This window comes from Lutjanus erythropterus, chromosome 2 (genome assembly GCF_056507025.1).
Source record: "Lutjanus erythropterus isolate fLutEry1 chromosome 2, fLutEry1.hap2, whole genome shotgun sequence".
NCBI classification, from domain to species: domain Eukaryota; kingdom Metazoa; phylum Chordata; class Actinopteri; order Lutjaniformes; family Lutjanidae; genus Lutjanus; species Lutjanus erythropterus.
In genome coordinates this window covers 31,952,226-31,978,240 of record NC_139318.1, presented here as the reverse complement: position 1 = coordinate 31,978,240, position 26,015 = coordinate 31,952,226, and the positions used below count along the sequence as shown (strand labels likewise).

General features: G+C 37.1%; 2 protein-coding genes across 13 annotated transcripts in view; one reads left to right on the top strand and one right to left on the bottom strand.

Moving 5' to 3' along the window:
• Positions 1-6,236, bottom strand: part of r3hdm2 (R3H domain containing 2) — a 78,044-nt gene extending 71,808 nt beyond the window's left edge. For all 12 annotated transcript variants that reach the window (XM_084737305.1, XM_084737362.1, XM_084737378.1 and 9 more), the window contains exons 1-2: positions 5,957-6,236; positions 5,534-5,586 (exon numbers count right to left, since the gene is read on the bottom strand). The gene's annotated coding sequence lies outside the window, so the exon portion shown is untranslated. The remainder of the gene's footprint in view (positions 1-5,533; positions 5,587-5,956) is intronic.
• A 4,476-nt stretch (positions 6,237-10,712) lies between these two features.
• On the top strand, positions 10,713-14,693 carry LOC146331956 (inhibin beta B chain). Its single transcript, XM_084737291.1, has 2 exons — positions 10,713-12,056; positions 13,652-14,693. Exons 1-2 carry the CDS (start codon positions 11,687-11,689, stop codon positions 14,431-14,433), a joined length of 1,152 nt encoding a protein of 383 aa, XP_084593417.1. The 5' UTR covers positions 10,713-11,686; the 3' UTR covers positions 14,434-14,693.
• The last annotated feature ends 11,322 nt before the right edge of the window (positions 14,694-26,015 follow it).

Sequence of the window (26,015 nt, the reverse complement as noted above, 5' to 3'; positions counted from 1 at the left end):
TTTAAATCACTGAGACATTTTCAACATAAAACTTGGTAAAAAGATTTCAGTGTCTGTATCAATACTTTTTGATTAAGGCTGCACAATAAATCACAATATTAGCAAAATCACACTATGAAAAATTTGTGAGGAAAAAAGCATTAAAATGAAACACTGTAGTGCTGCAGAGATGTCCTGGCCTAAAAATCTTGTTTACCAGATTAAACTAAATTGTTTGTTTGGTGCAGACCCCCAAAAATATCATATCATCAGGATTTTTATATTTTTTAATAGTAAAAAAAGAAATTGCAATGTTAAAATGACTATTCCCACTAATCATATCGCAAAATTTCAGTCAGAATAACTGAAATATGACTTACCATATTGTGCAGCCCTATTTTCGACCATTTTTAGCACATTTTAATGATAACCCTGATAATTTTGGTCACTACGATCGTGATATGAAATTTTCACATTGTTTCATCTCCAACTGTCGTTGTCTGACTTTCCAGATTTTCCTTTTGCATCATGTCTCATTCATTCTTTATTTATATCTCATTATATTCATTGTTTTGAATCCACTGTGTGTGGCAGCACATCTCTGATATGACTGCATTGTAGATGCATAAATGCAAATGCAAAATTACTTTTAGCTCTTGCACTGAAATTACACTAAAGTCTTGTTTTTTCAAAACACCATTTTGCATGTGCTGGGACCTAATACTGATAGTAGACAGTTCAGCACATCAATCTTCCATTTTTTTTTAATTCCAAGGGCACTACACTGTTCCAAGGCACAACAAATCGATGCATAGCACAGGCCTCTTTTGCATCTTAAATTATAGGAAGCAAATCTTAGATTTGACTTTTCACAATAAGCAAGACAATGTTCTCCTTCAGCTTCAGAAAAGTTGAGTTGTTCATGTTAACATGTCTATCCAGGCTCATATCAATGGTATATATTTATTCCTTTTTTGAATGCAGAATTGACCTTTTATTTTTACTTAGCCAAGTTAAAACAAGAAACCAACCAATGACGCTGCAATCCTAGCAAAGCCCTGGAAAAAAAGTTTGTCTCAGGTTGACCACATGACGGGGATAAAGGGGATGGCATGCACTAATGCCATCTAATGCTTCAAACCAAGTCCAACAGCTTCATCTGTATTTGGGCAGGCAGGTAGCCTCTTTCACAGGACAGTAAGAGAAGACAGCAAAGGACTTTGAAAGCAGTAGGGAGAAAGGGGAGGAGCTGAGCAAGGATCAGTAGCCAAAGATATCACAGATAAACCGCTCGTTAACACATGCAGTCTCTACATGCAGCATATGACTGAGGTAAAACACTAGGAAAATGGTTATAATTTACACTGCAAATGTACAAAGAGGCCAAAAAGGGCTTTATTAAATACAACTGTGCTTAGACACAAACATTTCTTATTAACTTAAGTTGAGCTGAATGAGGCCTATTTTGGCCCAAATCTCTAAATAAATAAAGCCACAATTGCCTTAAGTCAATAGATAGTCTTCTGAAAGTGCAAATCTGCATGAAAAAAAAAACTAACAAAATAGACACTTCCTTAAGCCCTGCTTGGATCCTATGATCCAATGGTAAATTTTAACGTGATGAATTTTCTGTTTTCTTTCCCTTTGAACTATCATGCAAAAACTCTCCAGCTTTGCGGTGATTACACTGAAGTCAGTCAGGCAGCTATACCCAATCTGAGGCCAGACTTAAGGCCATGCAACCAGTCGCCTCCCTTCTGCTCTGATCAATAATTTACTTCAAAGCAAGCAATGAAGGAAAGATATGGAAACAGAGAATTGAGAAATAGTGAGAGAGGAAGACTTCAAGAGAAAACCGAGCTCAGAAAACGAAGCGAGGGAAACGAAGTGGGAACAAATAAAGATGGAGAGACAGAGAAACAGAAGCAGGAGTGGTTAAGAGAAGAGAGATAGGAGCAGCAGCAACAGCACCACGCTTGGTGCTCTGGCAGAGATCTAAAAATAGCTCTTCAAATCTCTCTAGAAAAAGCCACTCTTCTGCTTATGCTGCTGCAAACAGAGATTCAGAGACAGAAGAAGATATGGATACCTGGCTGACAAATGAAAACAGAGATAATATCTTATTAGATAATCGCTGTCTATTTCAACTAAATCAGCAAGTAAAACACAATATGAAGACCACTTTTGCGTTGACCATCTTGGCTTGTATAAATATTTGATTGTAGGAACAGAATACAGTAAAAGCAAGTGCCTCCAACACAGAAAATCACATGTTCTACTAGCGTATGAATAAAGAATTGTTTATACTCACACATCCTGCACACTTACAAAATCTCTCCTCCTCATCACTTCTTACATTTGCCGACCAAAAATAACAACGCAATTGTAATAAAAGAGACAAACAATTTATTGCTGGTTCAGAATTGTATAAGTAATGCAGCATAAAGATTTGTCAGGGTGTAAAAGGGGAAACGTGTTGATAGGGAGGCAGGATACTCCCTCCTTCTCATTGCTGACCTTAGCAACAGCAGACTGTTGATTCAATGACTCACTTCCATCAGATCTTACAATGGATGTCTTTTCTCAATGATACCACTAACAACTGGACTCAGTATTATTTAGATATGTGCACAATGTACAAATACTGAGAAGACTGCTGTAATAGTGTCACATGTAATAAATAACCGAGGATACACATGCTTTAAACCAAAAATACTGAAATTGCTGAGGATGCATATCTGCATAACCTGCCCATAATCTCAATTGACATGGGAACAAACAAATTGTGGTATTTCAAGACAATCTCAACATCAAACGTGACTATACTGGCAGCCTTTGCCTGCCATTTGCCAATTCACAACATCACATGACTGGCCAACGCTAATTAATATGAATATTTATGTTTTCAGACACACATGCTGTTTTCCCAGAGCAGATGTTTGCATCACAGCTCTGACAGTCTGTGCTGTGATCCCACCTAGTTTGACACAACAGTCTTGCTATCTATTTTCAGCTCAAGTGTCAAAATGTAGACTTTAAGCCAAGACACAGAGACCGATGACCATTTGTGAAGTACTTTATCAACAAACCATATTTCTTATTTGAATCCTCTTCAACAATGTTTTACAAACTATGGATGAGAACACTAAATGAGAAACAGGTTTGTTTCAGTTTCTTCTCAGTAAATTCAGCCTCAGTGAGGCAAGGCCTAACATGATAGTTTGGAGGGTGTCAAAAAAAATCTTAAGAAAGTAATTAACATGATAAAAACTTAAATGACATAGTACAATAAGCACGACCCAGCAGCTTAGACTGGTTTCTGTATCAGGTCACTTTGACTCAGCCGCATAACCCAATAACATCCAATAACTTATTCAAACTAAGGGTGAAACGGTCGGACATGTTCGGTACAGGATGTTTGGATCAGTATACGACTATCTTGGTTGGCACACCTATCAAAATAAACTGGGAAATAAACTGTCAAAATAGTCTAGTATTGCTACTTCTTGCATGTGTGGAGCATAAGTTTAAGAACACAAGTTTTACCCAAGAAGCTTTGGCAGTGCACCAGCTGTAGCATGCTAGTCAGCTTAGCCTGATTAGCCCGGTTAATCAAGCTCATGTAGTTTCACTGCTCCCAGTTACTTACAGTGAAAACTGACAAAGATTAATGTCAAACTTTGCTGACACTGTTCAGCTGAAGTCAGGTTTGTATGTGGTAACACTTCAAACACAATGGCAATTGCCCAAATGTGTTGATTAGCAGATCACGACAAAAACAGTGGAAGGCATTTCTTGCTGCTCACAGCATTCAGGCTGATTGCAGACCAAAGCAATAACTAAAGCTACAGGAGCGTTTATCACTGCAAATTTATGACCATACTCAGTCTAAAGAATACAGGATTTAAGCATCTGGTCAAAATGCTTGAGCTCTGATACAATATTCCTTCACCTGTGCATGTTAGTCAGTCTATTGTACTGCTCTGAGAGCACGAGTTTAGGAATTATCAACAGGTCAGAGTCTCATGATGAAGCATTACTTATCTATTTATTATTTGCTATTTTTTAGTCTACTTACTGACAAAATGTCAGTACTTGAGCATATTTATTATGACAGTCGCCAGTCAGCCACTGTTGAATGTTTACTTTTTTTCAAAATAAATAACATTATTTTCTAATAATCTTTTTTTTCTGCTGTACCAAAATCCTACAAAACCGTGACCCCAAAACGGAGGTACATGCCGAACATGGAATTGTGTGTACCACTCCACCCCTAATACAAACTATGTAGGGATGCATGATGTGGATTTTTTCAGCCGATACGATAACCAATAACCAGGCTGCAATTTATGCACACCTGAGAGTAAGAAAGGCTCAGATGCAGTGAACAAAGATAGATGATTTAACATTCCATAGTTCTGACCTAACCAAATCAAACTGAATAATAAAGTGCATCAAAATCTTCACCAATTAACTTTTTTGCTTCTAAGAAGCATTTTCCCTAACTGATAATTCCCTGACTTATAATAACTGATAATATCTATAATAATAACTGATTTGAAATAAATATCAGAAAAAAAAAGAATACACAAAGATAAGTTGTAGCAGCTTATAACCAAGAAAAGAGGGTTACAGGCTGTGTATTTTCTTTGTCTTCAGATTAATTAGTTCAAACATTCAACTAGTTTAGGCCTGGTGGCCAGGTAGCTCAGTTGGTAGAGCATTTGCCCCATGTACTGAGGCTAAGTCCTTTCCAGCAGCCGTGGGTTAGACTCCTGCCCATGGCCCTTTGCTGCATGTCATTTCCCAACTCTCTCTTCCCCTTTTCTGTCATATCTTCAGCTATTCACAATTAAATGCATAATAGCCCCAAAAAATATATTAAAAAAAAAAAGCTAGTTCATGCCCACCAGAATTTCTTGTTGTGTTGTGATGTGATATGGGATGTGGGGTATCTGAGTGAATTTATGAGTCTGAGTATGCAAGAACAGTATTGCAATACCTGATGCTGTTATCAGTACTGGTGCACCCCTAATATACACCAATACCAAAACTGACCAATACAGCTGTGATAGGCCACTGCCAATCCTGATATTTACTGTGCAGTTCTAAACCTATGAGTTTGTAACTTCAGGTTATTTTGTTATTACATCTGCATCTTGTTTGCTATGCTCTTACCATCAGTGGACACGCATTCACACGCCAGAGTGTAATGGTATAAATTATACATTGTTATCACCACCTAAGGTGGACTTCAAGTATGACTGAAATGAATGGCTACAAACTCATTTCCACTTAGTCCATTCTAATTCAACCAAATATCTAATCACTTCTATCCTGGTCACTCCTGTCACACATTCATTCACCGAGTTTCAGTAGCGTCTCTCAACTTAGATTAGATGGATAAAATGTTAACATGGCCATCTCGTGTCAGGCATGGACAACGAGGACTTTAAAGATGGTGCTTAACGGTACGTTAGTTGCATATCAGCCTAAAGATCAAGGATCATCGATGGCAAGTTATGTTTCAAGTCATCTCAAAGGTTCAACTCACCGTTTTGCTGGCCGTATGTCGTGATTCCGTGTGGAGAATCCTTCAAGTTGTGTCTGTAGATAACAGATGGCAGTATGGTCAGAGCCGTGGCTGAGCAGTTGACTGAAAATATTAGCTTGCCCACATGCTAACAATAGCTAGCTCAAGGCATTAGCTTGCTTCCTCCGGCAAGTATAATTAGCCACCTACAGCACCTAGCCACCTAGCTAGCTAACGTTAGCTCGCTAACTAGCCTTTTCTTGTCAGTGTACGCTAGCAAGCCAACGTTAGTAAAACCTAACGTTTATATCACAAGTTATTAACCAACAGAATACCATGTATTTACAGTAAGGCCAGCCTTATTATAAACCTGTGCCAGCACTGTCAGGTCGCAAAATACGAGGTGCTAGCTGGTGCTGTTAGCTAGCTTTCCGAATGACTTACCAGTGCTAATATATAATGGTGCTGCTAGCTTCAGTTGGTTCACTGCGACCCGACTGTCAAAATAGCGCCGCGTGAGGGGAGAGCGGCATGGACGTTAACGGCAGATAGCAAGCGCTGAGCAGCAAGGCAGTCGAATCCGTTACAGGAATACAGCTAAATAACAACAAAACCCCAAAGAATAAAAGGACACAAATTAAAGAAAAAAGAAACAAAACGCTATTCCCCCTTCACGGCTCCGGCTTGTGTGTATGTGTGTGTGTGTGTGTCAGCGTCACTTTTTTCCCCCACACCGACAGTTTACGTCAGCGGCGTACTTCACAGGCGTACGGAGACGTTCAGGGTACAGTAAACTTGTTCATGATTGATCAGACGTTACTAACTGACTACAAAATGTAAAAACTTTTGTTTTGTTTTGTGTCATGAACAGATATGTCAGTGGGTGTCAATCAAGGTGCAATTTTTGATTTCTTTGAATTATTTAATTGGAAAACAATTAGGGTTATTTGGAACAATGAATTGTTAAATTTGTTCAGTATTTAATGAAGGCACATAATGTGTATGGAAGCAAATTTTCGCCAGTAAAAGGAAAAAAATATCCCCATGGTAAAACATAATTATGCGATAAAATGTCATAATGATAGGACGGAATGTGGAAATTATGAATAAAACAGTAGGAATTATGAGATTAAAAATCAAAATTATGATATAAAAAGTCAAATTTATGAGATACAGTTATATATTCAAAGTCTAACTATTACTTTTATCTCCCATTTTTTACTTTGTTTATATAAAGTCAGAATTGTGAGATAAAAACTCATAATTTTATCTAATTATTACTTTGTAAATCATAATTTCGACTTTTGAGCTCATAATTATGACTTTTTATCACATATTTTTGAATTTTTAATCATGTTTTATATCTTTTATGTCATAATTTTGACGTTTTATCTCATAATTATGACTTTTTGTCTCATAAATATGACTTTCCACCTCGTAGTTATGATTTGTGACTCTATGACTGATTTTTTCTTTTCTTTCACTGGCAGAATGGGCTTCCGAAAAACCATCTAATAAATATAGGCATGTTTTATATTAACATTATAAGTCAATCACTGAATGATTGTGAGTTTTAACCTTATTTTTCAACCTTACAAATTAATGCTTGTTAATGATGAAGTGGCTGTAGAGTGAAATATCTTTTTTTTCTATACTTTTAAATTGTACATTTGCATTTTACAAATTATTCTAAGGTTCCAGTGAGTAAAGATTGTTGTAGTTCCTTCTTTTCTCCACATGTTGGCAGGCAAGTACTTCTATACCATAGTAAGGCCTCGTCTCTCAACCTCATATTCAGGTTTCAAGTTCTTTATTTGTTCTGTACAACAGTTACAGTGAAACAGTCATTGGAAATAATATCCTTGTTCTCAGGCTCCCTTCAACAATGCTCATTCAGAATATGTACAAAGAAAATCACACAATTAAAAAAGTGAATCTAAGACATAAGACAAAAAATAGAGCAGAAATTAAAATATAGAAATAAAATATAATATTGTGAGATCAGACTAGATATTGCATTAGATTTTGGATATGGCATTCCAGTAAAGTGATGGCAATTTCTTAACTTACCAGAGTGTTCCAACCTGTCTGAATTTCATTGTGTTTATATTTTGTAAAATCGCCAATAGCCATCCCTACAATATTGTCAAAATATCGATATCAAGGTATTTGGTCAAAAATATATTTTATTTTGTTTGTATCACCCAGCCCTACTTTATATACTGTTGGGTAGTTTAATCTACAATGTGTTACCCAGCCCTAAAATACAATTATATTGAATATATATCAGTAGAATAAAGCAAGATACGAATGGATGAATGAATATTTCTTTCTGTCTGGTCATTATCATGACCTACCCCATATAGCATTATTCAGATTAGCTATAAACAAAGCATTGCTGGTCCTTCATCATCAAACAGCACAATACATAAGCATCATCCAGGTATAAACATCATTCCAGTATTAATTATAATCTCACTCAAATATCATGCAAGGAGATATCCCATAATACACACTCAGAACAAACACACAAACACAAAACAACCAAACACTCTGCATTTGATCCTGTTCATGAACCAATAATCCATGGTCCACATTTATGTAAATTAAATTCTGTGGAATTTAGCTATCACATGTTACTTTTCTCCTTCATTCCCATGCTGTAAAAATGGAAAGCAGAAAATGCAAAAACATAATCAAAAAGATATTCAATTAAAGCTCCATTCTCCAAAGCTATCAAATCAAAATCAGGAGTGTGGATTTTTTCAAACAATATTTGTCTCAAATGATGATATATCAGGCAAAACAAAATAAAATGAATTTCATCCTCCACCTAATCTGTCTCACAATAATCACAAATTCTCTCCTCCTCACTTACACCTTTTTATCCTCCTGTTTCAACATGTAGTAGTAATACACTGTGCACACTGTGATCTCTGACTTTTGGACAAATTACACTTAACATATTTTCCACATCTGAAGACTATCTACCTGTGCTCTTTCAAAATAATTTACCTCAAGTCCACACTTTTCTAATACGTCAATTGTTTCTGATGATTCATCCCCCAACAGACAGATCCCAGTGACTAGCCACCCTGTTGGATGGTAAGCCAAGCAGCCTGTTCACTGTGCTGACTTTCCATCTAACTACAGAGGGGTCCCACCACATATCTCCATTAGCTGCCAACACAGGTGTGGTGTGGAGAACCACTCTGTAACATCTTCATTCACTTTTACACATGCAACAGGTGCTGCTTGATAGAATTTTCCAGTGACCCCTGTTTGGTAAAACTTAAATTTTAGGAGCTTGTGATCAACAAAATGAAATTCCTTTTGAAAATCAATAAAGCAGGAAAATGTGGGCTTATTGTATTCAGTCTATTCCTAACCACTGCATAAATATGATCGATTCAGGCTCATCCTTTTTGGAAGACATTTTCCTCTTCTTCTACGCCATTTTGCTATAAAACCTGAATTAATCTATTATTTAAGATGGGGGATACAATTTACTCAATAAACTAATGCCACAGTAATTTAATGTCACTTTTAGATCACCTTTTGGGGATTTTGGAATAGGAATTATAATTGATCTAAACCAACTGGAGGGTCCAATACTACAATCAAAACAGGATTACAGCAAATGGTACACTGAACCAAACATTTTTGGAGATTTCAACAATTCATCAGACAACTCATCTTTACTGTAAGATTTTTTCACCTTAACAATGTCAATTACTTTTTAAATTTATTCTCTGCAAAGATATCTATTTAAAAAGCCATCGCTATGACTGTTATCTTTTTCATATTCCCTCTTCATCTGTCATATATATTCATAAAATTCATCAACAAAAGTTTTCAGATTGTCTTGAGAAGAGACCTGAAAAGGTTCCCATCCCTTTAATACCTTTTCCAAGTCTGATGAAATTTTTCAACCCACTCCAGATCTGCATAGGAATCTTTTAGGCACTTTTTTTTTTTTTTTTTACTGTTAACTTCGTTATTCAGTGTTGCTGATACAAGATATAATACTATGGACTGGTGAGCAATAGCTTTGCAATAAAATCAATAAACTGTATGTACACAGGTTGTGCAATAATGCAATACATGTGTATGTTAAGAACCGGTTACGGACACATCAGAGCAGGATATAGGTGTAATGCACATACTGTTGAGATTATTTGTACCTGTGTGGTAAAGGGACATAATCAACCCTATAAGGTAAACAAAAACACATTCATTAATTCCCACTGATATAACTGAATGATTTATGTACAGTTCAGGACAAGTTCTGAGAAAACTTTATGTCAGTTTTTTTTATACGTGTCCATGTAGAAGGCTATACATGCTCAAGTAGCGTCCTATTTTAGGACAACATATATTGTAATACACTTCTTTCATTTATGATTTTTTTTTTCACATTATAAGAACAGAAAGGAAAAACAAATAAATAAGGAATAGAAAACAAAAAAACCCAAACATAAATGAGGTCTTGGGATGATCAGTAAATCAAGGCAAACATGATACATACAATGAGACGGCACTTTTCAATTCATTATGTGTATAAAGGTTTTATCCTTTTCTCTGGATTGCATAACTCTGGGGCTCCTTCTCAAACTTTTTTCCCAAGCCGCTCCTACTTCTAAGAAAAGAAAGCCCAAGCCCACACCCATACCAAAAGAATAAATCATTATTTTTAAAGCTTTATTGTAAAAAAAAAAAAAAAAAAAAAAATCAATTTTCATTCTTAGAACCTTGACCATTTGCAGATGTCTCTTAGTATAAGCTTAACATTTTTTCTTCAGACAAACCTGGCAGCGTAGGTTTATACACACTCATCCTTCCCGAAAGAATATTAATGATTCATTACCACTGAGCTTGTGAGGTCACTGAGGTGTGGCCTACAGAATAGCCCTTTATTTTTGACTGAGGACAATAATGTATCTTTTGAAATAGTTTTGTGTACAGACTTTTGTATAAATTCTGATTTTAGTTAACATTTGCAACATTTGGAGACCCCTTGTGATTTTTGTACAGGTTGGGAACCAGTGAGATAGCCTATCATGTGCAAGTTCATATTACAGAAGTAACGTTTTACAAACTAGACTACAGAACACTTTATGACATTATAATAGGCCTATTATAGGTTTAAATTAGGACACTGTATGTCAGCATGAGTGCTGTAGGCTTATATGTCATATATGGGGAAATTGTGCCATTTCAGCAGCTTCACTGCTCAAAAAGGCTACATTTAAACATTAAAGTCAATCAAAAGGTTTAGAGAACTGGTCTGTGTCAGACTTTATTTTATGCATGGCGTGAGAGCCCAGACAGACAGAACTTGTATGGGCAACGGCATAACAGAGAGAGTCATTCTTCTTGTTTTCCCTCAATTTGCAAAATGATGTTCTGACACCTTGCAGGGAACATGACGGAGCGTGCTTCAAATACCGCAGGCCCCGCCTCATAGCCTGCAGCACTATAGCACCTTTAGAAGTACAATTCAATTGTTTGGTGTCTGCGCGGCCCGTGTGTTCTGTAACTGGGTTAAAGGGCGCTGAATTTCAACTTTGATCGGCGCGAGTGACGGCATGCTGCGTATCCAGCTGACCCGAAACGGACAACGAGGCACGGAAACCACCTGTTGTGATAAACGTAGGTGTTAACCTCATTAGATCATATTTGTCTTAAAAGTAACCAAAACCACACACTTTCAACTCGACGTGTTTGTTCATGCCAAGCCACGAGTGACTGAGCTCCTGTATGCAACAGGTGTGTGTTGTATTGACTCCACTAGCCGCCCCGTGTCCGTGTCATTGACTGTGTGTGAGTCAGGAGCCTACGTGTGAGCGCGTGTGTTGTGTGTGTTGCGTGCGTGTGCGTGTTGTGTATGTGTGTGTGTGAGCAGGACAGACAGATGCTTTGCCAGTAATTTCCTCGGTGCCCCGATGCGCTCATTGGTGCGTCCCTCCAACGTGTCACCAGTTTTGGTGGATTACCCCAGATATCTTCACCATCAGGAGGGCGAGACTCCACTCATTTCTCTCAAATTCACGGTGTCCAGCTGCGATCGGCGACCTTCGACAACATTAGAGAAACTTCTGACTTCCAAAGAACAACTCAAGGAAAAGGACTTGAAGATTTTGAGTCGCTATTTCACGCACGCCGAGCACAACAATGCTTTCCTTTACTTCAGAATCCAGGATGAGGCTTTCTTTTTCGTTCCCAGCGCTTCTGTTTTTGGCACACTTGTTGCTGAAGGGTCTCTGCGTCGGCGGCTCCCCGGGTTGCCCGTCCTGCGGCTTGCCAGCGATGGAGAAAGACGCAGAGCAGAGGATGATGATAGAAATTGCCAAGCAGCAACTTTTGGACAAGCTGCACCTGAAAGAGAGACCAAACATCACTCAGACGGTGCCCCGGGCGGCGCTCCTCACTGCGCTGCGCAAACTGCACTCGGGGCGCGTCAGACAGGATGGTACTCTTGAGCTAGAAAACAATATTCCTACAAAAGATCAAGGCTATGAAATAGTGAGCTTTGCAGATATAAGTAAGTTTGGAATTCACCTTTTACCCTGTTAAGCTGTCTTTCTTTTCCTCTGTGGCACATGAGCGCATTTTGTGTCTGCTTTACGCATGTCAGAGCGTAAAATGAACACAAAATCGGTCAGGGTTTCTGTGTGACTTGTTAACAACTTTACTACTTTTTGTTTCACTGTTCCATAAAATGTGGACCAAAAAATTTTAGGATTACAGCATTGGGTATTAATCGTTTTGAGTTAATGTTAAGAGAAAAAATTGTCTTAATTCTCCTTATTTTCTGGTTTCTTTAGTCCTATATGTCAGTAAACTGAATGTCTTTGGGTTGTGGACAAAGCAAAATATTTGAGGATGTCATCTTGGGCTGTAGAAAACTTTGTTCACCATTTTGTGAAATTTTATTTAATGTACAACTAATTAACTATCAACAGATTAATAGATAATGAAAATAATAGTTAGTTGCAGCCCTGTGCAACAAATCAATATTATATCGATACCATGATATGAGACCAGACATCGTCTTTGGTTTTAGATATGGCATAAATGTTTTTTAAAGACTCCATTACAGTAAAGTAGTGATGTCATTTTCTGAGCTTACCAGGCTGTTAGCTGTTTGCCTTTGCCCACTTGGTCATTTTATCCTGATGATTATTTATCAAAAATCTCAATGTGTTAATATTTTGTGAAACCACAACCCTATAGTATTATTGCAAAATTGAGGTACTTGGTCAAACTATTTGTTTAATTTTGTCCATATTGCCCTGCCTTACTGTTGGGTAGATTAATCTACAGCAATGCATCATATTCTTTTAGATCATCATATGTTTGCACTATTTGAGAATTCACATGTTGTTAAGAGGAAATATCCATGCCAAGATATATATTGTATATTACAGCATGGCCTAAAAATATCAAGATATTTACAAGTCATGTCACCCAGTCCTATACAGTATCTATAATATTTTTTAAAATATGGCTTATAAACAATAGATCAATATTTTAAGACTATTCTGAGATATATGATATATATCAAGATATACACATTTCCTGTAAAATAACCAACTGTAAATTTTCAAACATATGATGCATTGCTGTACATTCCTAACTGTTAAAAAAGTAGTTAAAATCAGCACAAAATTTAAACATCCACTGCAATAAAATGCATCCTAAACATTAATGCAGCAGTAATAATCCAAAAACATCATATATAATATATAATATTAAAACACTGACAGGGACCACTTTAATATATTATAAATTTAATAGCATAATGACTTTTACCAAATATATTGATACTGATAATGTGAAAATATTGACACAATAAATAATATGTATTGTGGATCTAATGACTAAGTGGAGAAAGGAAAATAGAACATCACTTTACCATAATTCAGCTTTTAAAACCAGGGAAAGACCACACTTATGCCATATCATGATATGCAATATCTAAAATCTTGAATCATATCACAATATGGATATAATAGCAATAAATTGCCCTTTACAAATATAGTTTAAAAAATGTTTTCCCTTTTACATGTCTAACACAAATGAAATTCTGTAAAGTTACCAGAATATTAACCATCTGTGTTTGTCATCGATCCATAGATGAGACAGAGAGTGGTGATACAGCCAACCTCAGTCTTACCTTCCAGTTTCTGCAGGAACGTGGCCAAAGCATCCAGGTGCTCCACTCCTCTCTGTGGATCTATGCCCGCTCCTCTGAGGACCCTCACAGAAACTCCCGCCTCTCGGCCCGGGTCTTCCTCTCTGCAGACGGTGGGGAGTCAGCTTCTAACCGCACCCTGGTCATAGAAAAGATGCTGGAGGTCCAGGAGAGCAACTGGCACACGTTACCCATCACCCACACCCTGCAGGCCTTCCTAGACGGCAACCAGCATCGGTTGAGACTGGAGGTCAGCTGCGACGAGGATGGGAAGAACCTCTGCTCCCTGGATGGCTCTGCTGACACCCCCTACCAGCCCTTCATGGTGGCCCAGGTGCGTCTCCGTGACAACCACCCCAAACACTTACTCAGGAAGCGCTCATTGCGTTGTGGTGATGACGTCACCGTGTGCTGCAAGAGAGACTTCTACATCAAGTTCAAAGACATCCAGTGGCATGACTGGATCATTGCACCTGAAGGTTACCACATGAACTACTGCATGGGCCAGTGCCCCCAACATCTGTCTGGCTCCCCGGGCATAGCGTCCTCATTCCACGCCACTGTCTTCAGCCAGCTGAAAGTCAATGGCATCAACACGGCTGCATCTTCGTGCTGTGTTCCAACTGAGCGCCGGCCTCTCTCCATGGTCTACTTCAACTCTCAGCACAGCATCGTCAAAACGGATGTCCCTGATATGATAGTGGAGTCCTGTGGATGTACATAAAGGACAAAGACATGGTGATTTGTTTTAACATAAAAAACTTAAAGGGACTGTTCATCCCAACATCAAAAATATACATTTTTCCTCTTACCTGTAGTGCTATTTATCCACCTAAATTGTGTTGGTGGGAGTCGTCGAGTTATGGAGATATTGGCCATAAGGTCTGCCTTCTCTGCAGTATAATAGAACTAGATGGCACTCGGCTAGAGGTGCTCAAAGCACCAAAAAAATAAATTTGACAAATTCAACACCAGTTACTCTTTCCAAGATCCACAGCCCTTGTAGTGAGCAGTTTGATGCAGGAACTATTTTCTGTCTAGTAGAAAAAATTAGTTCCAGTAGATTTTACTTGACAACTCGCACAAAAACAATCTAGATGGATAAATAACACCACGGGTAAGAGGAAAAATATTTATTTTTGATTTTGAGATGAACTGTCCCTTAAAAAGAATTATATGTGTGTTGTTGACAGACAAAAATACAAACACACACAAACAGAGGAGATGAAAATGGAAGTATTTCTCTGTGTTTAGCTTATATTATGGAAATAGTTAGCACAAAGAAAAAAGAATATTGTAGGATAAGCTATTACCGCAGCACTCAGTCATATTTTAGCAAGAATATACAAATTTCAAGATTGAAATCACTGGAAATCATTCTATTTGTCAGTCATTGTAATTTTGAAAGAGTCTTCTAAGTCCAGTATGTAAAAAGCTAGCTGGACAGTAAATGTTGAGTAAATGTTGAGTGCCTACAATCTAAATGAGATTATACACCGAGTCTGAATACAGACACATTTTTTCATTCATATGTCAGAGGCATAAATTAAAGAGAGGCTAAGAAACTATACAACCATAATACCATATGGCATATGACTCATACAGATAAGAAAGGTGTGATATTATTAATGTAATACATTTATAGTGGTGACAAGCAGATCAGGCCAGGGCTGATTTATGTAGGTCACGCCAATGAGATTAATATGAAGCCTTCACTGTTGTGTAAATTTTAGAGCTGAAATCTTTTTTTTTCTTCGTTCTTGTCATATATAGGTTATTTATTTTGTATTTCACGATTGCTGCTGGTATTCAGTTCAAAGTAAAATGTTTGTAGAAATGACAGAACTTCTAACTATTTCAAAACATTAGCTACAGTATGTTTCTTGTATAGTCACAGTGTCCACATACAATATATATAAAATAAATACTTTTATACTTTTATTTTTCAGAACTTTATGCATATGCTGCCATTTTAAGGCAAGGCTTTAAAAAAAAAAAGAGAGACATCCTTGATTTAAAGTGTGCCTTCTTCATCAACTCATGATGACTAAGTGCAACTCGGACATTGAGTATCAAGTCATCTTCTTTGTCAAAATACCAAAGAGGATCCATCGCTCCATTACCAACTAATGGGGTCTTTTTATGTGGACCTGTGACACAATGTTCATATGGGCTATTATTTGTCTTCTTTTATCATGACTTTTTCTTTCTTTGTACATCCAACAAACATTTTCATATTTTTGTGACGTTGTGGCAAGAAGCAGTTTTTATCACACTGAGCTGAAACAGTTCAAATAGGCGAGTTCTGTCTGAGTACAGCCGATGCTGCATGCAGGCTGAAATATGTTTGATCAGCATCTCCACTGTATTATTTGCACAAGACAGCTAATCAGTTGGGTAACTATGTCTCTGACAGTGTATGAACCCAAGGTCATTTCTCAGCAGCATGAGCAAACATTTAGCAATTGCTTCAGTGTCAGGTAATGTGAAGGTCTGTGTGGCAGGTGGGTCAATGATTGGCAATGTTGCACGTTGGCATTTATATCTCCCAAAGTCTAAAGTTTTCCTTGGGTGATGTAAATTTAGAAGTGTTCCAGCTGAGGCAATGTGATCATCTTTTTGGGAAAGCTGAAAACATTTTCCTCATATCCCAATTGCATAATTTACCATTCTAACTTAGTAAGTATGCAAGTTACTATGTTTATACCATACCACATTAACTTGATTTAAAGTTTGGTGTTAGTGGGCACCATTGCCCCACAATGCAATGCATTACAGAAATGGAGGATTTAGACACAGCTGGGAAAGAAAACGCAAACAACTCACAAGACCAAGGAGTATAGCCCAATAACTTTATGGCAAAATGCTTTAAGCCACTTTTTATGAGGTTTTCAAATTCCAAAACTTGAACTTTTCAGTAGTTAACTAGCTAGCTGAGAATTGATATAATTTGCTAATAGTAGCTATCAGATGTAACTGGCTAGCTAACAATTGACGTACTTGAGCTACCTAAAGTTTTGCTACAGAGCTGTCTTACTAGCTAAAGACTGATGTGGATTAACTAGTTAGAGTTATTTAAATCACCTACTTTGACTGTGACTATACATGCATAACTTTTACAGGTCCACTAGCAGCATCTTTTCACCATCTTTAAAATTTGTTTTTCTTTTCTACATAGATAAGCCTAGCACATAGCATGTCTAAGTACAGGGAATAAGAAAAGGAGAAAGTTGACCATGTTTGCAAACAGGGTAGGACTTAAGAAGGGTCAATCATGAAAGTATTACACTGCTCGTACCAAAGAGGTCTACAGTATAGATTGATAAAGGCCGTGTCTACTTCTCGCCTATGTTTACACGAAGCTGTGTAAATGTCAGAGATCTTCTGTGCTTTCTGGATGATGTTTCAACTGTTTTCCCTGACTGTGTTGGTAAACTGTATGACCTATTATACTGCCATGATACAAAGGAAACTTTTCAGTCAATAAGTTGGGCCATTTTGCCAAAGATTATAACAAGGAGTTTCATTTAATTTTGTCCAAATATTCCACAAACTTGTTTCTCCTCTCTTTGTTGCCTCTAAAAGCTGCACTTGTATTATTTCTTCAGAGTTCAAAGTTGTGTAAAAGCAATTTTAACGTTCGATTTTATTGTGTATTGTTTTATTTCGTAAGCACCCCCTGTCCCAGGACTGAATGTGACATTGAGGTGCCATTGTAACTAAGCACTTTATCACCCTACTGTATTTTTAGAGCAAATTTTTTGCTTAAAGGGTCTACTACTTTTAACTCAGGTGAGCACAACCTAGAAAATATAAATAGACCTGCTGAAAGCAAATGTCAATCAGCTTATTTTCCTAAGTTCTAGTTGTGTTTATATATGTGGTTTTGCATGTGTTTGCAGAGCACACTGATGATGCAGGAATTTCTGTATACTGTAACTTTCTGTATACTGTATACTGTATACAGCATTTGAATTTTATGTCAATTTAAAGTAAAAAATCATTGTCTTTATTTTTATATCATACCGTATTTTATGTGTAATGAATGATTTGTGATGGCAATAAAATATAAAATTTTTGTTATAATGTACTGAAATTGTATGATTACAGTTTATTTTTAAAAAAATAAATATTCTAAATCAACCTGGTTACTTCATTTGCATATTTTTAATTACTGTGTTCCCTCTTTAGCTACAATAACATGCTGTGCCTCAGAAAAGAAGGAATAATGGTCATTATAGAAATATATACAAGTTGAACTGACCACAGCAGAAAAAAACGAAGTATCTGTTCACACAAATGGGTCTCTCCTATTTCTCTTACTGGTTGTGGATTAAGTGTATATGAAAATGTTAAAATTTCCATCTCAGTGCATTTCACAATGCATAGTTTTTTCACAAGCAGCATGTTTATATGTTTCACTACCCAGTGCAAAAAAGTGAAACTGCTTATAGCACTGAATAATTATTGTTAGGGTTAGTGTTAATGCACTAATGAATATAATAACAGCTATGACTATAATAACAGCTGAACACATTATAAAACACATTATAATCATTTATATGAGCAAGTATTAGAATACCTCACAACTGCCAGTCACTCAGTAACATTTTGGTTTTTGCAAAGATCATATGGTATTAAAAAACATTCTGGTGGTTGCAGTCATACAGACTGCATTTACATGTGTACGAGTATCCTGGTTATGAGCCTTATTTTGTTTTTTATCTTATTTAGGATATGGCATTGACGTGGAACATAACAAACCTGTTTATTCATGTCCTTTACACATGACTTGAAAAGTATCCAGGTTCCTGGTCATCTGTGTGCAGTTGTATCCTGATTTCTCACCATGGTGACCACTAAGATCTATACAAATAGAACATTCTGTAACCTGGATAAGGTGTTTATAGGACACAGTGTCCTGGTTATTATCGAGTACTCCAGGTAGTTTCTCCTGAAACCTGGATATGATGTTTACATGCACAAAACATAACCAGGATACTCGAAAAACCTGATCATATCCAGGATATTTGTTGTGTGCATGTAAACAGGATCACAGACTGTGTTTAAAGTTGTGCATAATTAAGGACACGCCCACTTTGAAGGAGAGGTGGGTGCCATCTAAAGCTGGGTATCGTTTAAAAAACTATGACACCCTTAACCAATCACTGGTATAATGCACCATGATTATTCGTTTCAGCTGAAGGATATTTGTATATATCTGTATATATTTGTCTATCTTAGTTGTAGAGTTTCTATTTCCAATGCAAAACATCCCCCAGTTAAAAGGGAAATGATGGTGGACTGTTTGAGGATGTATTATAAAATCATTTGAATATTAAATTATTAAGATGTTTTGAAGACACAAGAATTGCATTGTCTATGAATATTAGGTAAAAAAAAATAAAACATTTGCCCAATTTAACACGACTTCCAGTAAAACCCATGCTCACTTTTTTGTCTTCTATCTGAAAACAGATACAGATAAATATGTTAGTTGAACAGATACAAACACAAACAATGTCATCTCTGTGCACTTCTACTGCCAATATGGCAACATCCGCTATGTTTGATGCCACAGACATACTGTCCATATTTTATATACAGTCTATCGGATGAATATATATTATATATATGTGCATCATAAACTGTTAGATAAAGCATTAGTAAAAGTCAGTAGTAGTCATCTTAAAGCAGCACTTGTGTTAATGGCAGTGATTCACAGACATCATTGTAAGATATAAGAATTCTTTGCATGTGAAAACACGTGCCAGGTCATCAAATTCCCAAATTTAGCCAGCACGAGAAACATGTTACCTGCCATGTAATCACACTGGCACTGTCTGTAAGGCAAAGGGCATGTTTGCTCATACAAACAGTGGAAGTGGCTTTATGGACTGTCTGTGTTTGGTGTGTAAACAGTTTTCACATTCCCTTGGCATGTTGTCATTTTCACATCATGCATCTGCACCTGGGATTGATCCCAATCTAAAGATGAGGCAATGGTATAGAGGCAGACAATCAGCTTTACAAAAACACAATGAAGTATCTGTTGGGTTCATTTTGGCATGTGTAAGAACTGTAAAAAGCGAAAAAAAACTAGAGAGAGCGTGTCCGTCAATACAGTAGAACACAAACAGACGTCATTATACGGTGAACCTTGATTGTACACTGACCTTAATGCATAAGATATTATATGAATAAGATACACAAACTTGAACATAAACATGAGCATAAACCACTGTTTCATGTCTTCAAACCATCTCACAGTGAACGTCATAAAGATTTATTGCAAAAACTGGCCTGGCTTGCACTTTCAAAGATAGCAGGTCAAAACATTATGTCCTTTTCTGCCAAAATTTGCCAACTCCCCATCTTCAGCCAATGTTACACCACCAAAACTGGACTATAATCAGTGCCTGAGTGCAGTCTGGCAAGAAAAATGTTTTTTAGATTTTATGTTTATACATATTCCTGTCCAAGTCTGGTCAGATATGTCAAGGCCATCAGTGACGCTACTCAGCGGTTACAGTTACTCAGTGAATGCTCTCTGATACTATCCTCTGTACCAATACTTATTACAAAACAAAGACACGTTGACTTGGGTTTAGTTCTGTTGTTGTTAGTGTGTGGTATAACCTATGTGGACTCAGTCATGACATCCCAATCATCTGTTTTCTTACCCATTAACTTATACATAACCTTATCCTTACCTATTCTCATAACAAGGTTTTTGAAGTGATTATTCAGAGTGTGAAAATTCAGTTGGAGCAACACTGGTGGATCCAGGTTGTCTGAGAGGCAGTGGTGAAAAAATAAAAAGGTACACAGTGGGGCACCCTGTTAACTAGCACATAGAGCATATTTTCTAACTTAAACCTGATGGTTTCTCATCATGCAAACAGTTTGGGTTTCATTTCCCTTGTTCTTGAGATCTCCTTCGTAGGTTTTTTGTCACCACCCCAATGCAGTGGAAGTTATGAAGACTCTCCACACTGATGCCAGTATATTATTCAGAATAACCAGGCCATTGTTTCAGGAAAATGACATTGTTGTTTAATTTCTTTAACAAAAGGTTAATATTTTTGAAGCACTTCAGAGTCAGTATATGACCCACTACAGATCACAGTCAGCACGCCCCCCAGTTTGGGGAAACAATGCTGCTGTGGGATGTACCACTGTGGACAGGGTCAGCAGCAAAACAAATTTTAGTGACCTCAAAAAATCAATATCTGTTTAAGTGTATGTTATATTTACAATATAACATACTGATAGAAAAATGCAATTATATAAGCCAAAAATGTCTCTGTCCAAAGCCACCAGACTCCTTTGGCATAAACAGTAATTTTACCCAACTGAATACAGGAGTTGCTGGTCTATCGCTGCCTCAGTCAGTTAGTTTGTTTGTTATTGTGTGGCCATGGGGAATCTGAACAAACCTTTTAAAATACCTAAGCGTAAAAAAACACAAACAAACTAATGATCAAGGTGGTAGGCCGGCAACTACTGTGTTCTGCAAGGTTAAACTGCTGATTTTGAAAATAGGGTGTGGTTGGGTTGGAGAAAGTCATATTTGGCTGATATAACAGTTCATACTGGCAAAGACTGTATTATGGCAATGCAGTGATATAGTGTACACTAAAACTGATGTTGATCTTTTTAGATGAGTCTTTTTAAGGTAGCTAAAACACCACTTGTTGCAAAACTTCTCCACTTCAGTACATTGCTTAGCTTCCTACAGCAGGACTCCTGTTGCTTCTAACTTAAGAAATCTGAACTATGCTTTGTGTGACACAAACCAATTTCCTTTTACCTTCATTGCATTTGGGTGGCAGCACATTTTATCAAGAGATATCTTAAAACTTGGGTGAAAAACCCAAACTCAACTATTTGCCTGGTTCAATACTTCATATATATTTTTTTGTAATGTGATGTGGATTAATTGATCCTTTAACCAGTCTCTGCTCGATGGTTCCGGCTGGTATAATCTGTGCTTTTGCTTTCATTGCAACTTGCAATAGCTATGCAGTGATTGGTTGTGAACATCTGCAGGTTTGGCAACTCTAAAATCTCCAAAGACTGAATGAAGACATGATGTCAAACTGCTGAGATGGACGGCACCTCATGGCAACTGTAAGAGAGTCACAGGATCTGTGTCATCAACATGTGAAAAAAAAACAGGCCTGTTGTTTATGTTGTTTATGTCCATGTTTATGAGAAAAAACATGGGTAGAGGCCGAACGTGTGGCTGCACGTGTAATGGTTTTAGAGCATTAGCACAGTTCAGTGTTAATATCTGATCAGGTGAGTGCTCTGACACCAGGAAGAAACAGCACTGGCCCCTCTCATGGAAAGCAGATAGCTGACCTACTCTGTGAAAAATAAAAGCCTACTGACTCACTGATATACTGACACACTAACCCACAGACCCACTGTTTGCCGTGTGCCACTAAAACCCTAATCCTTCACTCCAATCACAATCCCACAAATCCCCTAGGAAGGTTTAAGGTGTCAGTCAGACTCGTCTCTCACTGTGTCATGACAGGACAACCTGAGAAGAAACTGCTCTCACACTCCTTTCCCCCACAAGTCCTCAGGTAAACTGTAAACAACACTGTTATGACGGGCCTTTGAATTTGTTCACAAGCATGCACAAATGATTTTTTTCAAGATAGTTAACATGCTATGGAACATGCTGTAAAAAAGCGAATTGTTGTGCAGAAAAGTTTATTTGACTAGAAAAGTTTCTTTGTTTAGAATAATTATAAAATGACCCCAATTTGTCTTTTCAAGTTCAGTCAACTTAAAGTGTTAGGCAGCCCAGACGCTAACTCTTAAAGTCAAAACAAATAGTTTATATTTACAGTGTATGTTTAGGGATTTGAGGTATTAATATGTTGAGACAACAGGGAAAATTCTGGTAAAAGTGAGCCTGGATTTCAAGCGCTGTCAGTCTCACTTTTGACTCGGTCAAATCAAATCCCCACAAGCAGAGGACAGATCAATTATTCAATTAGCAATCTAAGATGTTGGCTAACCAAGCAGGTGGACGGGTACGATGCACTGCACACAAATAAAGGCGCAGTACAGCTAACTAAGATACTTTAACTGAACTATCTCATATGAGACAGTCAGTGCTGTCATTTAGTTTGAATTTACATGTCAGATTTTCATCAATATTTATCTACAGGCCAATGTTAACATTATACATGCAGCTGCAACGCCGCTGGTCCCTGACTTTTTGTCTTAGGGACCCCTTTTCAATCAGAAAACTGTAAATTGATGATTGCTGATCAAGTGACATATTTTGTAGATATTTTATATTATATTCAATGCAGACTAATCACAGTACGGAACAACAATTAGCCTAAATATTGAAAGCAATAACTGCTGGAAGTTTGTGTAAAACAAGCAATTTGGATGAATTTCAAGCAGACCATTTCACGTAAATGTTGCAGATAAATTTCCCTGAGACTTTTAGGAACTTTTAATACAACTCTGTATTATGTAGTTTTCTTAATTCTTAACAATCATACATACCTAATAGGCTTAATTTTTTGACAAATTCAGTGTTTTCTTCTCCCTGATGCTCGGCCATTGTTCTACAAAACCAAAACAAGACAATGAGGATGTCATCTTGGACTTTGGAAAAACAGTTATCAACATTTTTCAACATTTCCTGTCATTTTCTGGACCAAACAATTAATCACTTAATCAAAAAAAAAACAAAAAACTGAAAGATAAATCAATAATGAATCTAATTGTTACTTGCAGCCATGTAAGAATGAACATGTAACAAATATGCTTCAACGACAAGGACATTTTCAAAGGGCCTAGATCTGTATGTTGTCTGCATTCTTGCTCCAATGTACGTGGCACTTTAAATAACATTTTAATCCACAGGATGATCCCATTACAACAGACCTAGTTACCAGTTACAGCCCTATGTGTTACATCAGAAGTGTCTTGTTACATAACAACATCCGGCATCCTTAGAGTGAACTCGTGTAAAGCTTTGACATGGTGTCCACTGTTAATTTAGGTCATTTAATTTCCATAGTCCTTGCTGGATAAATCAAGCTGTAAAAGGAAGGAAAGGCAACATAGAATAAATAGTCTTCTAAACTGAAACATAATCTTTGTATTGGAAAATGTCACATATGTCAATTTGTGAAATAAATATTGTAGGAACAACTAGAAAATGTGTGAAATCAAATTGCAGTATAGATTGCAGTATAGTCTACAGTCAAGATGGTTAATCCAATAACATATTAACAATAATGTGAACAGTTTTACATAAGGCTTAAAAATATACAAATTATTTTATATTGAATACATACTATATATTGACACACATTGTAGAAATAACACATTTATGATTTCCCCTGTTACAATTACTTTAAATCTCATTTAACATTAATTATATGATGTATACATGTGCTGCCAATGTTTACTAAACTCAGCATCAGACGTGAACTTTTCAGTTTTAACCACGTGGTGGCGCTGTTCAAGTATGCTTTGAGGGTCACTTCTGCAGATTTACTAAACGGAAAAATCCAATTAAATCGACACCTGCTTTGCTGTCATTGTGCCATTTACTCCGTCACGTTTACCAAGAATGTCAAAATGTAAGATTGTCCAGTCCACTGCTTGAGACCAACACAACAAATATTTCACTAGAAAGTGAAGGACTCCAAAGTGAATGTAATTTTATAATAATCTGTAAGTATTTGTACAAAAAATTCTGATTAAGGAAAGAAAACTTGTCTATCTTGGATGTCCAAAGTAGTCAAATCATGCCATATCTGGACAACAATTTGTCTGAGGTGTCACGAACACCGAGTCAGTTTCTTGCACATCACAATTCTTCATCAGACAACAAAGAGACAGGTGTAAATATAGTAATAGTGACTGCATGGATGTCTATGTGCAGTTTGGTCAATAGGGGGCACTAGATGTACTGTTTGGATATAGGATATATGCATCAGTGTAAACTGCTGGCAGTAAAGCTGAAGATGACTAAAACTGTAGACATGAAGTTCCACATAATATTATGATAAGTAATGTGAGGACTCAAATTTTTCTAATGCCTAGTGTTGTAGTACTCTTAATCTCAAGACACATCTCAATATCACTTTTAGAAGGCCTCGGTCTCATCTCAGAATCAGTTGCATTTCTACTCGGCCTTGTCTCAAACAAAGACAAAGAGGACTCAAGATTTTATTTCAAGATTGGTAAAGACCACAACTGACAGGACAGTCCGTGTACCGTCTGATTTATTTGTTAATATCATTAGTGGGATTGGATGTTAAACTTCCTGCTTCAAATGCAACCAAAAGGTTGACTCGTTTCTAATTTGAAAGTTTTGTCATGTTACTTTCATTACTTTGGCTGTCACCTTACCTGCCTTTCACACACACACACACACAAACACACACACACCTAACAAAAAACTGAATGCGGCAGAAATGAGGAGAAGAAGCTATGGCTGTCTGGGAAGAGAAGTTAGACAAATCTTCTCTAATAAAGTGACCACCTAAGCCACTAAGAGATCATATGTAAAACAGTGCCCAAAAGAAAACAGACACAGTATGTCAATTCTGGAGTGAAACGAAACAACTTGAGCCCAAACTCCTGTACCAACATTTAGTACCATTTTGCTTGCACATACTGTATAACTCATTGCCTTGTCTCTGAAGGTGTTGTGAGCATGTCATGGTAGGAGTAGTCCTTCTGGGTATGCCAGACTTGTATATTCTATTCAAACACGTTGATGTTGTTTTGCCAGTAGCTAGAAAGCATCTGACTTCCAAGCCTCTGCTTGCTGCTAAGAACTTAATTGGCTCTGTCATATAAAAATGATATGTAGTCATAAAAATGGGAGACAAGTCTGCCAGATCAACAGAGGGAAATGCAGAGGTTCTGACAGTGTCAGTGCTCGAATGCCCTGCAGAGTGGCCTTGCAAGTATCTGTACTTTGAAGTTCACAGAATCCTGTAGAAACAGCCATATTCCAGAGTTGTCTAGCGAAGCAGGGGGCTTTTTAAATGTTTGGAGCTGGTTATGTGTCAAAGATGCCATTGTGCTGTGGGACCTGCTTATAAGTAAGCTATTTTGTGAGACTGAAAACCGACCCTGAAGACTTAAGTTGCAGTAGCTCACTAAAACTCCACTTTTGCATTGCAATAGGGGTCCCAACCGTCCAGACTCCAATTTGAGCAGTTTGTTCAAACAACTGGATTTCTACACGTAAGCAGATTTTTGGAATACTTGGCTACTCTCAAAGAACAAAACCAAACATATCTC

Bases quoted from the DNA above. Each gene is read 5' to 3' on its own strand.
- LOC146331956 (XM_084737291.1), top strand. From the start codon at position 11,687: ATGCTTTCCTTTACTTCAGAATCCAGGATGAGGCTTTCTTTTTCGTTC. The intron at 12,057-13,651 runs GTAAGTTTGGAA...ATCGATCCATAG, and splicing joins AGTGAGCTTTGCAGATATAA to ATGAGACAGAGAGTGGTGAT.